Genomic DNA, 15,892 nt, shown 5'->3' with positions numbered 1-15,892 from the left:
ATAGCCTTTCGGTACTCATTAAATATAACTCACAGTACATAGAGTAGTTAGAGGATAACCAGTTATTGAGCATCAACCCATCCTCATGGCCAGGAGTACTGTCAGCTATCCCCATAGGATATTTAAGCACACACACATCTATGTACATGCAGCCAAACCTGTTCATATAAATTACTTTGAAGTAACTTGGTTCATACTCTCCATTTTAAGGAATATTCTACGACGATTTGAAAGAGAATGGCTTGAAAAATCTCAGGATATACGCAATATGTTGTAAAGCAAGCTATTATGTTAGATCTAGTTCTTCTCCTTGATTTCTATATGCTACTACTATACGGTCAGAAATGCACCTTTCTTCTACCCAAAATCTCTGCAAGTGTATACAACAGCACGTATTCTTCGAAAAATGTCTTTCTCTAAACTATAGTTTGGACTTAAGAAAGATTTGTCCTCAGCTCGTGTTATATTTTTAGAATAGGGTGAGCCCCCCCCTCCACCTTATAGATGATATATGTATGTATTGAAACTCGTTTTTCCTTCACTTCGTGCATTAAATATTGAAAACGTCACTGAGGTTTTATAGTTAGTTATTGCAGTGGCTTCTAGGCTAGGCTGGGCATTTTCGTCGATATAAAAGGTCGCCGTTTCCACGGGACCTAGACAGTGACTTAGTGGCAATGGCTCTCGAGGGATTTCGTGCAGTGCTGAGTGTTTGTTGCGTCTCTCTGGCCTCGGCCGGATTTGGCTTGGGCGGTGGCAGTATCAGTCTGGGCCTGGGACATAGTACTGGCCTAAGTGGTGGCCTTGGACTCTCAATGGGAAGTGGTCTCCTCAGCCATGGTGTCTCGACCCACGGATTAGGCGTGAGCAATGGTCACGGAATCTTGGGAGCTGCTGCAGCTGGAGCTCTACATTCTGCAGGTTCTTCTGCCGTATCTGGAAATTCATATAGTGGTTCTAGCTCTTCATCACATAATTCTGGATTTCAAAGCGCAAATTCTGGAGCTCATGGGGCTGATTTATCTGCTATCGCTGGAGCTGGAAAGATAAATGCCGGACACCTTGGCATCGGTGCTTCTGGAGATATTGGATTAGCACATGGATTCTCAGCAAACCATTTAATAGGTGCGGCCGGAGCAGGTGCGTCTGCTCTTCATTCCACAGGTTCTTCTTCTGCCTCTCTCGCAGCTCAAAAAATTCAGAATTTTGGCAGCAGTCTTGCTGAAATAGGAGCTTCTGGACATCATGGAGCTGCTTTATCTGCTATCGCTGGATCTGGAAAGATAAATGCCGGACACCTTGGCATCGGTGCTTCTGGAGATATTGGATTAGCACATGGATTCTCAGCAAACCATTTAATAGGTGGCGCCGGAGCAGGTGATTTAGCTCTTCATTCCGCTGGTTCGTCTGCCTCTTTCGGTGCTCAAAACACAGGGAATTTCGGCGGCGGTCTTGCTGCAATTGGAGCATCCGAAGCTAGTGGATCAAGTTCATACTCGTCGTCTCAGAGTTCTGGATCCCATAGCATGAGTAGCGGACAGACGAGCGTCGTAGCCTCTGGATCTGGAAAGATAAGTACCGGACAGCTTGGCATCGGTGCTTCTGGAGATGCTGGATTCGCACAGGGATCATCGTCTATCGGCTCTGTTGTAGGAGGTGGATCCCACATGGTGGCAAACCATTTGATAGGTGCGGCCGGAGCAGGTATTTCAGCTCTTCAATCCGCAGGTTCGTCCGCTGCCTCTTTCGCTGCTCAAAACACAGGGAATTTCGGCGGCGGTATTGCTTCTATCGGATCGTCTGAGGCTAGTGGATCAAGTTCATACTCGTCGTCTCAGAGTTCTGGATCCCATAGTATGAGTAGCGGACAGACGAGCGTCGTAGCCTCTGGATCTGGAAAGATAAGTACCGGACAGCTTGGCATCGGTGCTTCTGGAGATGCTGGATTCGCACATGGATCATCTTCCGGCTCTGTTGTAGGAGGTGGATCCCACATGGTGGCAAACCATTTGATAGGTGCGGCCGGAGCAGGTGCTTCAGCTCTTCAATCCGCAGGTTCGTCCGCTGCCTCTTTCGGTGCTCAAAACACAGGGAATTTCGGCGGCGGTATTGCTTCTATCGGATCGTCTGAGGCTAGTGGATCAAGTTCATACTCGTCGTCTCAGAGTTCTGGATCCCATAGCATGAGTAGCGGACAGACGAGCGTCGTAGCCTCTGGATCTGGAAAGATAAGTAACGGACAGCTTGGCATCGGTACTTCTGGAGATGCTGGATTCGCACAGGGATCATCTTCCGGCTCTGTTGTAGGAGGTGGATCCCACATGGTGGCAAACCATTTGATAGGTGCGGCCGGAGCAGGTGCTTCAGCTCTTCAATCCGCAGGTTCGTCCGCTGCCTCTTTCGGTGCTCAAAACACAGGGAATTTCGGCGGCGGTATTGCTGCTATCGGATCGTCTGAGGCTAGTGGATCAAGTTCATACTCGTCGTCACAGAGTTCTGGATCCCATAGCATGAGTTCCGGACACACGAGCGTCGAAGCTTCTGGATCTGGACATGGATCATCTGGCTCTGTTTTTGGAATTGAGGCACATGGATTATTAGGCGCCACTGGAGCTGGAGCCTCGGCTCTACATTCTTCAGATTCAGCTGCTGCATCCCTCGGTGCACTTTCATTCAATAAGATGGTAAGCGGTCTTGCGGGCACTGGAGCCTCAGGCTCAGGGCTAACCTCACTGGGATCTCACACATCTGGGTCGCACAAGACGAACACCGCGCAGTTGAGCATCGGTGCTTTTGGAGCTGGTCATGGTATCGGAACTGGCTCTGTCCTATCAGCTGGCTCTGTTGGGGGTAGTGGAGCACATGAGGCCGCTGCCTCACTTTTGCATGGAGTTGCCAACGGTTTTCTTGGAGCTGGCGCTTCAGCATTGTCGTCTGTCGGCGCCGGAGGTGCATCACTTGAAAGCCACGGCGGCTCAGGCTCCCTTTCCTTTGGAGGCAGTCATACTGGATCCGGGCTTTTTGGAAGCCACAGCGGGGGCGTCACTCTTGGCGGACATGCCTTTGGAGCTGGAGGAAATCTCGATCATAATGCTGCCAGCGCAGGAATGGAATTCGGAGGTGGCCACATTGGAGGCACCATCAACCATGTTGGCGGCTTTCTCTATGGTTAGTCTCAGATAATAATTCAAGACTTAAATTTTACTATTTCTAAATATTACTTTAATTTTACCTTAACGAAATAAAATTTACCTTTATTGAAAGCCGCATGGCCTCAATAAGAACGTGCCTTTGATATCGTTACTAGAAACTCAACCTAAACGTTGTGAGGCAATGTAGTATTAGAGTAGTGGTCAATATGCCAGCTGGGCGTGGCAAAAAGTTTAGACAACAAAATACTCACAAAGTCGGGTCGCTCAAGTCTGAAGCTCAAGTCAGACATGGCTCAATCGACTCGGCTATTGATGCTAATCCAGAATATATATAGAGTTTATAGAGTCGGAAACAAAAATGATATCGTTTTTGACAAATTTTTACCTTCATTTCAAAAGCATTGCAGCATCAATCGTCGACTCGTCCTTATTCGTTCTTCCGACTGTCTGTAGATCCAGACTTAAAAAATATTGTTTTCATTCTTTTGTTCTATTATAAATGATCAGCACTTTTTCATTCACTCTTTATTAGTAATTAAGTTCTTGCTATAAACATGACGTGTTTATAGTATATTTCTTATCTGTTTCAAATTGCAACATATATATAAACTACTCTTCGAGTATTGCCAAACAATCCCCCTAAGAAAATTATTGTCTGCGACGCAATTAAGCAGACATCGAGTTCTTCATCTTGTCCCCTTTGATCCTCGATCCCTACCGTTTCCTAAGCAATGGAACAGTGGACGATACAGTAATAGGACAGGTCGTACACTCTTGCATCATTTTCTTTCAGTTTCGCTTAAAAAAACTCCAAGCAGTCCTCACATTTAGAACGGTTAAAGAGCGTTTCCACATTTTTTAGCCCGCGTTGTATTTTGTTGAAAGGTCCAGATTTTTCCAAGTTTCCGTTAGCATTTTAGTACAAGCTCATAGACGTAATGGCGTCAGGAAAAATATAGCAAATCTTATTCAAATTTTCGATCTAATTATAAACACGTGCCGTTACATCGACCTGTGCTTGCTGTTATATCAAAACAAAGAATTTGTCCAGAATCTTCATGATTTAATTTGAGAATTGCATTCCAAAAAGCTTGTTTTTTACCTGTAGATTTTGTTCTATATTTTTTAAATAAAATTGGAAGACGTTCCTCCTTACAGCTTCGACTAGAAAAAGCTTTCCTTCTTAGTGAGGACTGTAATTGTTGTATATGTATATGTAATTGTTGAAATCGTCTGTGAAGCCAAATTCAACGGATTATCCATACCGCCCTTAGGAATTATTGCAAAATTGTTTGGAAGCCTTTGGCGAGATCGTCTGAGTACCGTCCATACTAACTTGTATAATAAAAATTTCGCTTTTGTAATCTTGAATCTGTTTATTAGGCATATGTATTTTTGTTACATGACTGATGATTGTAATACGATTGTATTTTAATCTATACAGATTGAATGACGTAGACCTTTAGGGTCATTGTCGTAACCATCGAACACCTCCGCATATCATTTAAATACAAATCAATCTAATCTTAGTCGAGCCAAGAGTCAGTACAGCTAGGTATTTCCTAAGCAAGTGGCGATGAAATTGGTTTATATGTAGAATATAACTGGAGTCCACAATTAGATGTACACAATGTGGCTTGTATACTCTTTTTTTGATTAAGACCCCAATAGTTGAAGGCAAAGCCTAATGTGTACTTAGGTGACTAATTCGGTATCGAAAGATTCAGTCTCCTTAGGGTTTGCGAATATAAAATATCATCGATCAGGTGGCCTACAATCGCCAAAATTCGATGGCTGATCGTGGCATCCCGCAGTCAGAACATTGAACGGGATTCGATGCTCTTTAGTGCAATTTCTAGTATTTCTAGACAATCGACATTATTCAAATGATGATAAATGTCTGTGTATTGGAACTCGTTATTGTTCTCTCCGAGAGTTAATTATTTCAGCTTTTGTTGGCCTGACCCTAGGATCTCTGTGTTCGGAACGTGACTGGGACTCCGCATACTCGTACATACGAGTATATGTATATGTGCATACGAGTATGTGCTGTTCTTTTTTCGCGCTCTGTGAGATTTGTGTTTATTTCGTTATTATTTGTACTTTTTTGCTATGTGGAATCTAATAAAAGCCCATACCTTTCCGTGGGACGTCGTTAGTTAGTTGGAGGCAAAGGTTCCGATGAGACTGTTTATAGTGTTGAGTGTTTGCGTGGCTCTGGCCTCGGCCGGGTACGGCGGTGGCTACGGCGGCGGCGGCGGCGGTGGCGGTGGTGGCGGTCATGCGTCGTCTTCGGCATCGGCATCTGCCTCGGCTGGATCTATAGCGGGCGGCGATGGTGGCGGCAAATTTGGAGGCGGGCCTGGACCAGGACTTGGATCTGGCGGTGGCTTTGACGGTGGACTTTCTGGCCCAGGATTTGGCGGTGGCGGCCAAGGAGGTCCGTTTGGAAGTGGCGCTCAGCATGGCGGAGGCGAGACCGGAGGGGGTGGATTTGGAGGATCTGGCGCATCCTCAGGTGCTCATGGAAGCAGCGGTGGAGAAGGATTAATTGGAGGTGGCGGTGCTCATGGATCCGGAGGTGCACATGGGGCCGGAGGCGGAGGCGGATTTATTGGAGGCGGAGGAGGTCAGGGACTAGGAGGTGGACTTGGAGGAAGTGGCGGCCATGGATCTGGTGGCGCAGGAGGAGGATCGATCGGAGGAGGCTTTGGAGCCGGCGGTAGTTCCGGCTCTGCCTCTGCTGGATCAGGTGGTGGACTGTTTGGAGGACACGGATCTGGAAAGCCCGGCGGTGGCTTCGGAGGTGGTAATTTTGGAGGAGACCTCGGTGGTTCCGGCGGATTTAATGGTGGCGGAGGAGGTCACGGACTAGGAGGTGGACTTGGAGGCAGTGGCGGACATGGATCTGGTGGCGCAGGTGGAGGATCGAGCGGAGGAGGCTTTGGAGCCGGCGGCAGTTCAGGCTCTGCCTCTGCTGGATCCGGTGGTGGACTGCTTGGAGGACACGGATCAGGCAAACCCGGCGGTGGCTTCGGAGGTGGTCATTTTGGAGGAGACATAGGTTTTGGAGGTGGCGGAATCGGAATTGGACATGGACCAGGGATCGGCGGAGGTCACAGTCATGGCGCCGGTCTTGGTGGCCCCTTCGCTGGAGGCTTTACTGGAGGGAATGGTGTTGGAAAAGGAGGCGGATACGGCGGCGGAGGTGGAGGCGGATACGGAGGTGGAGGCCATGGCGGCCATGGCGGCCTCGGTGGCGCTGGAGGCAAGCATGGAGGCTATGGAGGAGGAGCTCACTCAAGCGCCTCTTCAGCAGCCTCGGCCACAGCATCTGCCGGCAGTGGTGGCGGCTACCACGGCTAATTAGCCGTAGCTGCCTACTCAATTTGCCCTAATTTCAAAAGTGTTAAAGAAGTGTTGAATAAAGGTGTTGAAAGCGGTTTCAATAAGGAAAAACATGTGTACTATTGTGTTAGGGCGTATTCGGTCTGTGCTATCAATTCAAATAAAAACGGTCTCAAAACTTAGTCAGTTTCGGAATGTGTAATCTGAGAACATTACATATACGTCGGAGATTCAAAGAAATAAAGCGTGTCTGTAGTCATTGAGCAGAAATTATAGTACAAGTACAAAAGCAATCAATAGGCAAATACCGAAACTAAGCAGTAGAGTATTCCATTACCCTTTCAATTCGTATTTACTGAGAGCGTGGTCTCAGAGCGAAGGATAAACCGAGTGCTTGGTTCCAGTTGGCAAAAACCTGAGCAGAGTCGCTGCTTGACATGAAGACACTTGCTCTTTCATTTCACGGGAAGGAAGGACCACTTTATCATTGCAGAGTTTCCCTGCCTGTCAAAAAGTAGTGGTTTGCAATCTTTCATAAGTTTGTGCGACTTCTGAGCAGCACACATTAAAAGTTGGATGGAAATCCGGGTGAAAACTGTTAATAGGGGAAATCACGTCCCAAAAGTCTCGCGGTGGCAGTCACGATTGAACACATTTCCCCTCTGTCAGCTGTCAACTATGGGGAAGAATTCTAAGGGGGAATCAGAGGCGGAGAACTTTCCTCACTCCGTCGGTTGTGAATCGGAAGGCTTGGGAAGTTTTCATCAGAATTAATGGCCTATTAGGAAGCGGCAGATGCATACGAGAACCGAAGACTTTGATGCCACTCATGGCCATATAAATCTTTTAAATGGCCCGGACAGACTCCTCTCTGCTTGAGCTTTATGTGTCCCTCGCAAACATTTATCATTAAGTATAGTTTTACTATTGCAAATTGTTGCACACCATTCTCCATAGGGCGAAGGAGATAGAAAATTGAAATCTTAAGCAAACTCCTTGGCCTCCGCCTCAAAGTGCAGTTTTATTGCCAGCGGAAACAGTTGCAGGAGCAGCATCTGGCTTGGTTCCTTGGTTCTTTGGTACTTTGGCCCTCGTCCGCGCCCGTGGCCTCTGTGATAGTCGGGAGTCTGGACCATGCAATAAACCCCGAGACCAATTTGCACAAGGACGATGAACCCCTGTGGTGCAGTTTTGCAATATTCAAGAGGAAGAGGGTCTGGGACGGGCCGTCGTCTGCTGGCGGCTTGCCACAGAGTCGCTTTCGGTCCGTACGATTGCAACAGTTGTGGGCCGGTGGTCGGGAGCCCCATTCGCCTTTGTCGAACTTTGTAGAGCCATATTGTAGGGCTCTTTTGTTCACTGCAATTTATGTTGGGCAATAAAATAAATGTAAAATGTTTGTCAATGTGCATACGAGTATACTCGAATTCGTACTCGTATTTTTGAATATTCCAGGGCTCTGAGCTCATCTCAGGTGGCGCCTCAAAATATGCCGGCCCCGCCATAGCATTCCATCAGGGGAGCCCAAACGGGCTGAAAGTAGGCAATACATTATGCGCAGAAACTTTAATTAAAATTAAATAATTCAGATTGCATATCGCATACGACATACCATACTCGCAATGTTTCGCATCGATATCGTTGCTGGTCGCAAAATGGGTTCGCTTTGTTCATTAGCCCGGGGCCTCGTAATTGAAAAGTTTGCACTGCAAACGCGGGTCTCGTAATTCAATTTTCGGATCTGCGAGAGGGCTGCAAAGCCATGGAAAAGGCCAATAACAATACGAGCGGCCGGCTAACATGCGATATTTATACAAAGTTCGTCCGGGTCCCCGCCGTGATTGCGCCCGTGAATGTGCGTTTACATAATTAACATGACGTTCATTAGTTGGCATTTTAATATTATTTTATGTTGTCATTGGCAACAGTGCGAAGGCCCAGTCCACCGGCTAATATTCATGTTTTCGTCAACTGCAAATTATTTCACTTTTGGTGATTTCAACAAACAAATATTTATACGAGTACGAGTTTATTATTTAAACACTGAAGTGCGTTTCAATTGAGAACTCTTTTGTTTGAGCTGGCAGCTTAGACGGCTAATTATAATTGTATTCATTTCATTTGAACGCATTCTAATGCTACGCCATTTGATAACCATTAATAATTCAATGCGTATAAATCAACCATTAAAATAATTACATAATTCCCCGGTCCCAGACTTATATAAATACGCGACAAGCCTCAACATTAATTTGGCATCAAACCGATTAGACAAACTATCTGAGGCCCGACCGGTTTCATTAACTGATTATGTGGTGGACTTTTTGCATAAACAAATAAACAAAGCAAAGCTAAATCAAATCATTATCATTATCGGGTAGCTATCCCAGCTTCCAATATTTCATTAGTTCAGTATTGATTTGAGTGTCTTCCGAAAATTACTTTCACTCGGTGAGTGGATCCATCTAAAATTCAATAGTCCCCGAATTCTTACGCTTTTCTAATTGAGTTTTCGCAACTTTTGGCTGAAAAACCCCTGCGCTGAGTCGCTAATAGTCCCCCACACGCTTTCGATGGGATCGAGGGGAGGAGTACGAATAATTAGCAAGGTTCGCAATGACGAAACTGGAACTGGTTTCGCCAGATATATTGTTGTTCTGTGTATATACATCTGTATAATGAATGTCTTCTTTGATGTTTACGTTATTAACAGTCTCGCATTAAACATTTCGCCACAAGTTATTGTTGTTTGTTCGCTTCGCATGGGATTCTTTAGTATTGTATACTTGAATAACTCATATCTCTAAGAACGAAAAAAATGGGGGATTCTCAACTCTCAGTCGTGTGCGTTATCATTAGGTTGTGTGATTTTTTGCTCGATAATGATCCGATCAAACATTTGATTCTGCTCAAAGTTCGTCAACTTAAAATAACGAAGACTGCGAGAATTTCCCCATGGTCATGAACACTTCACTTCAAAATGAGAGAACTATACAAATATAGTATATAATAATTAGCATTTTCGGTTTTTCTGTACAATTTTAGGGAATCGTGAGAGTTTCCTTTTTTCACTATTGCTCGGCGAAGAGCATTTCAATTCAACTCAAAGTGTTTTCTATAGAATACAAGTTTTTACTTAAAGCTAGCATTTACAAAACAGAGATTAGATTTTATATTATCTGGTGACCACCATTCCCTCAGGATGTGCTCGATCGGATCCGACCACTCTCTGTGGTAAACTGATCAGCCAATTGTGAAGAAAGATTGAATAAATAAAGCTGGGAGAAATGGCGAACGAAATCAAGTTAGGAGAGCACCAGTATTTTATCGGGGCTGTCCACACCTTTATGAGTCTCCAAGCCACGAGCACACATTTTGGAAACAACGCCATCAAAACCGCTTTCGTCTAAACAAAACAAAGCAGGGGAATAAACTCTTCAAGATGAACTTGTCAGATGATCGGCCTTACAAAATTGGACAGCTCCCCAGCCACTTGAGTCCAGTGGGGAATAACGCAGATCAGGAAGCCCTCGAGCATCATTCGAATCAGTAAACAACAGCTCTTCTTCTATTGCAGACACTCGACGACGACTCATACCTAGGGTAAACGAGTGCGAGTATGCTGCGCTGTGCTCCATAATTATGCATGTTTGTATCGTAACGGGTTTGGGGATTCACCCGGCGCTTTTGACGCCGCCATCGCCACTGATAATTAGATATAAAAGCAAATGAAATGAAATGAAAAGAAAACCGGTAAGTGATCTGTTGGACGGCCGAGCTGGGACGGTTGGAACCACCCATTTATCACAAGCGTCGGCCGTAGCCGACCAGCGTTTCGGATAATACACGCAGTATAAATACTTTTGGGGCTCTGGTGAGAGACCGTCAGTTCATCTCTTGACGGCTCAGCGCATATACATACAGGCAGAAATCCAAATATGAAGATTCTGATTGTGTTGGCAGTTTTGGTCACCGTGGCATCGGCCCTTCCTCAATTCGGCTTTGGTGGCCCAGGCTTTGGCGGACCTGGCTTTGGCGGACCTGGATTCGGAGGCGGCGGCTATGGAAGACCAGGATTTGGAGGAGGTCCTGGCTTTGGAGGCGGTTTCGGAGGTGGTCCGGGCTATGGCGGCTTTGGAGGTGGGCCTGGATATGGCGGATTCGGCGGGAGCCCGTATGGCGGCTTTGGAGGCGGTGGTGGTCGTCGTCGTCATGGCGGCGGCGGCGGCGGTGGTGGAGGTGGTGCTGCCTCGGCATCGGCTTCCTCTAGCGCTTCAGCGGCAGGCGGCGGTGCCGCTTCATCCTCGGCCTCCTCATCTGCCTCAGCATCAGGCGGCGGTGGCTTCTATGGCTAGACCGGATGTCTGTGGTTTATACTTAAGATAGGGTTAATGTGTGAAGAAAGTCTGAAAATATAAAATCCAAAAACCGAATTTTTAGTGTCATTGTCTCTCCATCACGTAGTTCATGAACGGTCATTTACCCTTTGTCGTAGCACAAATTTGTCAACCTGCAAATGCTGCTGCAACACATACACATCTACATACATGAAACACCAAAACACCACAGGAGAAGAACGTAATGAAGCACTTTACAGTTAATGGCCACCCGGCGCCTGTAGATGAAACGCGCGCGCATTTTTCCCGCCAGCACCACAACCTGTTGTGCCGGAATACAAAGGCATGCGAAGACGGCCTCCTGTTCGCCCAAACAAACAGTTGCTGTATCATTTGTAGCAAAGAAATTGACATCAGAAAAAGAATTGGTACGGTATGAGGCTACGTGCGAGTCGATTGAAAAAATGCAAGTGCCGATACTTGAGCCCACAATTGAGCACAATTGCCCTTTAGGATTTAGGATTGGCAAAAATTAAGCAGCAAGATTAACCAAAACAAACTTAGTACTGGCAAAAATAGGAGTTTCTTTTCCACGCAGGTGCGTTTCGATCGTTTTTGCGCCTTTCTGATACGATACTATCATCACTAACGAAATACTAATCAGCTGATCGCCAAATGAAGTAATTTATGGTAATTTGTTGACGTGCACACGTGACTGCCATTTGCCATTCAGTAAAAGAGCAAAATAAATAAAAGGGGTAATTGTACGCAAAATGATGTTCATAAGTGCGCCGTGTAATATTTGTTTACTGAGACCCGGTTACTTTGTGCGGCTGTGAGTTCAGCCGCGTAATTAAGCCGTGTAATGTTTAGCCAAACCAAGTCCAGTTTGCCCCGCGCATTTTTTCTCGCCCTGTCTCTCTCTAACACACACGTAGCATAGGCGGCTTTCCTTAGAGTAAAACATTAGCGCCTAGATCTCAGAGACTATAAACGCTAGAGCAACCAAATTTGGTATCCACACTCCGAATATATCAGACCGAGACGAGTTTGTTTCAAAATTTCGCCACACCCCCTTCCGCCCCCGCAAAGGATGCAAATCTGGGGATATTCACAAATCTCAGAGACTATTAATGCTAGAGTAACCAAATTTGGAATCCGCACTTCTCTTAGATCTCACTATAAAACGTGTATCTCAAAATTTCGCCCCACCCCCTTCCGCCCACACAAAGGACGAAAATCTGTTGCATCCACAATATTGCAGATTTGAGAAAACTAAAAACGCAGAATCATAGATAACGACCATATCTATCAGATTGCTGAATCTGGATCAGATCAGATAATTTTTGTAGCCAAAAGGAACAAATCAATTTGCATTGGCTACGCAGCGCCCGACGTCACGCTCAGACTGATTTTCTGTCTCTCTCGCACGCACTCTTTGTCGTGTCGTTTAATATTAGCGGCGTCTGCCGGAGGAGAGCCATACTGACTTAGTATCGGGTATAACTGTAGAGTTGCGGTGTACGCAGCAACTCACAACGTTCCCCCTCGTTTTTTTTGATTATTCGATTTTGTGTTACATTTGCAAGGCCTAATTATACGAAATTATGTGAAAACACAGGGTCGTGTGCTTGTGTGCAGGGAAACCGCATTCTAAACGGAAAGTGAAAAAAGGGGACAACAACTGTTGTGCGCGTATTCTCGGCGAAAAGAGATAGCAAGAGTTCGTTGTCGATGGGTAAAAGGAGAAGACAAAAATTATTTAGTTGTTTCTGCCATGAGACTCGATTCCAATCATGTTGAATGAAATGGAACTACAGTGCATAAAACTGCCGTTAATTCACGCATATAAGTCGATGAAATAATAAAAATAGTTGCACATACATTTGTAGGCTTTGATGATGCAGGTGCGGAAGTAGTATGAGGCTGTCTAATGCCCTACTTCTTAGGTATCCGAGCACTGGGGACTCCCCTGTATTTTAGATTGCCCACACATATAATCTACATATTGACACTCATTATACGATCTAAAATTTAACTGATGTCGAGATTGCTTACTTTGTATCCCAAATTGAACAAACAAAAATAAAAGCGAAAATGTGGTGGGTTTTTAATTTTATTTTTGCATTAATTAGAATAATTAACATTTTGAATTTGGCCAAATAAAAGTGTTATATCATTATCAAATTGTATTGGGTTTTAGGGAAATCCAAAGCAGATAAATGTACAAAAAGTTGCACCATGGCAAACAAAATTAGATGTTGCGAAGAAATAATTCAGCATAAATTATGGCGACCGGCTCATTTATTTAGCTGTTTCTGACATAATGGTGAAATTAAGATTTTCTTCGATAGAGATGGCTACAGTGAACTAGTTCTTTTTCTTTCTAGTTACGTTTTTGTGATGTTTTGATGTTCGAGACTTTAGACGGTGCTGCTATCAATTTGCTATCAGATGTATTGTAGTGTAAATTAAGACCAGACCACATCCGTATCTATATTATTCAAACAAGCAAGATTATCTATTTAGTCGTCCAAAATCCAAGTATAGTGACAATAATATACTCAAACCACAATAATATATGTACCCAAACCACAGATCCGATACTGTCGGAAATGCACGAGCGTCGTGCTCTCGATTTGCTCTCCAGCATCGAGAATGGAGCATCCGAAGAGATAAATACTAACCGGTTGCAGTGGGGGGATCGAGATCGAGCCACCCGAGACTGTGTAGGGTACAACCATCGTACGCCCCGAACTTGCTAATGAGCCAAGCCATAAATATTGTTAATTTGCTGGGCCATCGATTCTACGATTGTTGTTGCTGTTGGCGTTGACGCTGTAGCCCGGCCGAATCTCTGGCTCAGCAGAAGTCTGGAGTGCGATTCACGGTACATCACCGAGCCGAGAGAACGGCTTAGCCGTCCGGGCACTTTCCCGGTCTATCTATTGCCTCGAGACTGTATAAAAAGCGATCCCCGGCGGGGTAGTAGCTAAGTTTGCGAAGCTCTCTCGAGGGAACACAAGCGTAGTCATGAAACTGTTTATCGCGCTCTCCGTTTTGGTGGCTGTGGCCTCGGCCTTGCCACAGTTCGGCGGTGGCAATGCCAACGCCAACGCCAACGCTAACGCCCAGGCCCAAGGATTCGGTGGAGGCGGCGGTTTCGGCGGACGTCCTGGAGGTTTTGGAGGCGGCCCCGGATTTGGAGGCGGCGGATTCGGCGGTCGTCCCGGTGGCGGTTTCGGAGGCGGCCCCGGCTTTGGAGGCGGCCCCGGCTTTGGAGGCGGTGGCTTTGGAGGCGGTCCAGCATACGGAGGCGGTCCCGGATTTGGAGGCGGCGGCTTCGGCGGACGTCCAGGATTCGGAGGCGGCGGCGGCGGCTTTGGAGGTCGTCCCGGCGGCGGTTTCGGAGGTGGCGGTGGTGGTGGCTCCAGCTCAGCTTCAGCCTCTTCATCGGCTTCTGCTGCCGGAGGCGGCGGTCGTCGCGGCGGCGGCGGCTCTGCATCCGCATCATCCTCTGCCTCTGCCGCAGGTGGCGGACGGGGTTAAACCATTCCATAAGATATTTTGAAATAATTGTTAAGAAATGACTGTGAATAAAACATAACGTACAAAATTGTATTGATTTCAATAATAGCACGTAAAGTTAAACGGATCCACGACCCTATAAAGTTCATGATCATAATATGTAAAACTAGGATACAGTACATATAGTACACTATGCATACATATTATCTGTGTATATTCCACCTCTGATACTGCTATATCAACTCTGGCTTTTAATGCTACAATTTCAAAGATACTCGAAAACCGAAAAAACCGATCCATAAAGAATAACCAGAAGAGCCAGAATGGAAAAATAAATGTTCAGTGAATAAGCTTCCCCCTTCCACGCGCTCATTCATTCTGTCTCTCTCTCACACACACAATCTTCGGCGTGCAGTGTGCGCCCCCGGTCGGAGAGGATTGAGATATAACGACTGGTGTTGGTGTGAGAAGTGAGCAAAACAGTGGCACAATAATGGAAACAGATAAAATATATTAAAATTCTGGTAAAATAAATCATTGGGTGGAACGGGGATAAACGAAGTAAAAGAATTAACTCTAGAACATAACTAGCGGTCCTGGTACCTCTCGTTTTTTCCCCTTTATGTTTTTCCCCTCTCTCATAAAAAGTTTGAGCAAAATATAGATAGTTCGCGGTCTGAGTTCACAGTCCTACCAAAATCCCCCGAGCACGCATTAGCCAACAAATCAATTTGTATCTTTTTTGAACAATGATAGCAAAAGACAGAGAGTTAAATAGAGAGAGATAGCATGTGGCGAGCATCGTCTCCGATACCAATTTCGGCGCTGACGTTTATAATATACAATAATAATATATAATATATATTGTATACATAGATCATAAGCTCACATATATTTGGAATGAGTACCAGCTCAGATGTGAGCTTTTAAAAATAACATGTTTTCGCTGGTTCGACATACATTTTGGCAGCTCTTTATAAGACTCCAATCCAAGCAAAAATGGATTTATCTTTATAGTATTTTTTGTTTTTTTTTTGTTATTAACTTAAAGTTATATACAAGTATTAATCAAAAAAAAAAAAAAAAAATTGTCTGTGGCCGGACCGTGATTGTTGTTTTGGAAACCTTTTTCTAGTACGCTGATTGAAATACTCTAATGATAATACACTAATACTCTTAGTAATTTGTCTGTAACTTAAATGCACTAATGTAGGCATTTCTTGCCAGCACCCGAATTTCACTGCATCTTATGTCCTGTAAATATTCATCTGGTGACCCGACACAGGTCACGTCATCCGTTCTTATTACACTGTGCAACAGGCAATACAACTATCATGAAACTTACTTTTTGTGCGGCTCAAAATTAAAATAGATAAAATGGCTATAAATTTATGCCCTGGATAAGCGAACGATGTACTTTTTAGAGTAGATATTTGTGAAATAAATCCATTTATACTATTAATATTAATTTTAGTTTATAACACAAAATATAGAATTAAAATTTGTTTCCTGTATTAGCTAATTCAA

The 15,892-nt window shown here is 45.0% G+C and overlaps 4 protein-coding genes across 4 annotated transcripts; all 4 read left to right on the top strand.

The window, feature by feature from the left end:
* The first annotated feature begins 598 nt into the window (after nucleotides 1–598).
* LOC6596643 (fibroin heavy chain) lies at nucleotides 599–3,237 on the top strand. Its single transcript, XM_002021615.2, has one exon. It carries the CDS (start codon nucleotides 678–680, stop codon nucleotides 3,171–3,173), a length of 2,496 nt encoding a protein of 831 aa, XP_002021651.2. The 5' UTR covers nucleotides 599–677; the 3' UTR covers nucleotides 3,174–3,237.
* Nucleotides 3,238–5,297: 2,060 nt separating this feature from the next.
* On the top strand, nucleotides 5,298–7,471 carry LOC6596642 (glycine-rich cell wall structural protein). Its single transcript, XM_002021614.2, has 2 exons — nucleotides 5,298–6,360; nucleotides 7,458–7,471. The coding sequence occupies exons 1-2, from the start codon at nucleotides 5,334–5,336 to the stop codon at nucleotides 7,469–7,471; spliced, it is 1,041 nt and encodes a 346-aa protein (XP_002021650.2). The 5' UTR covers nucleotides 5,298–5,333.
* Nucleotides 7,472–10,256: 2,785 nt separating this feature from the next.
* Nucleotides 10,257–10,933, top strand: LOC6596641 (glycine-rich cell wall structural protein 2). The gene has a single exon (XM_002021613.2). It carries the CDS (start codon nucleotides 10,439–10,441, stop codon nucleotides 10,853–10,855), a length of 417 nt encoding a protein of 138 aa, XP_002021649.1. The 5' UTR covers nucleotides 10,257–10,438; the 3' UTR covers nucleotides 10,856–10,933.
* Nucleotides 10,934–13,769: 2,836 nt separating this feature from the next.
* On the top strand, nucleotides 13,770–14,471 carry LOC113565493 (glycine-rich cell wall structural protein 1.0-like). The gene has a single exon (XM_026987678.1). The coding sequence runs from the start codon at nucleotides 13,871–13,873 to the stop codon at nucleotides 14,384–14,386; it is 516 nt and encodes a 171-aa protein (XP_026843479.1). The 5' UTR covers nucleotides 13,770–13,870; the 3' UTR covers nucleotides 14,387–14,471.
* Nucleotides 14,472–15,892: the final 1,421 nt, after the last annotated feature.

This window comes from Drosophila persimilis, unplaced genomic scaffold, assembly GCF_003286085.1.
Source record: "Drosophila persimilis strain 14011-0111.01,24,50 unplaced genomic scaffold, DperRS2 tig00000124-arrow-pilon, whole genome shotgun sequence".
Lineage (NCBI taxonomy): Eukaryota > Metazoa > Arthropoda > Insecta > Diptera > Drosophilidae > Drosophila > Drosophila persimilis.
Note: the sequence above shows the minus strand (reverse complement) of the source record. Positions and strands in the feature narration are given on the sequence as shown.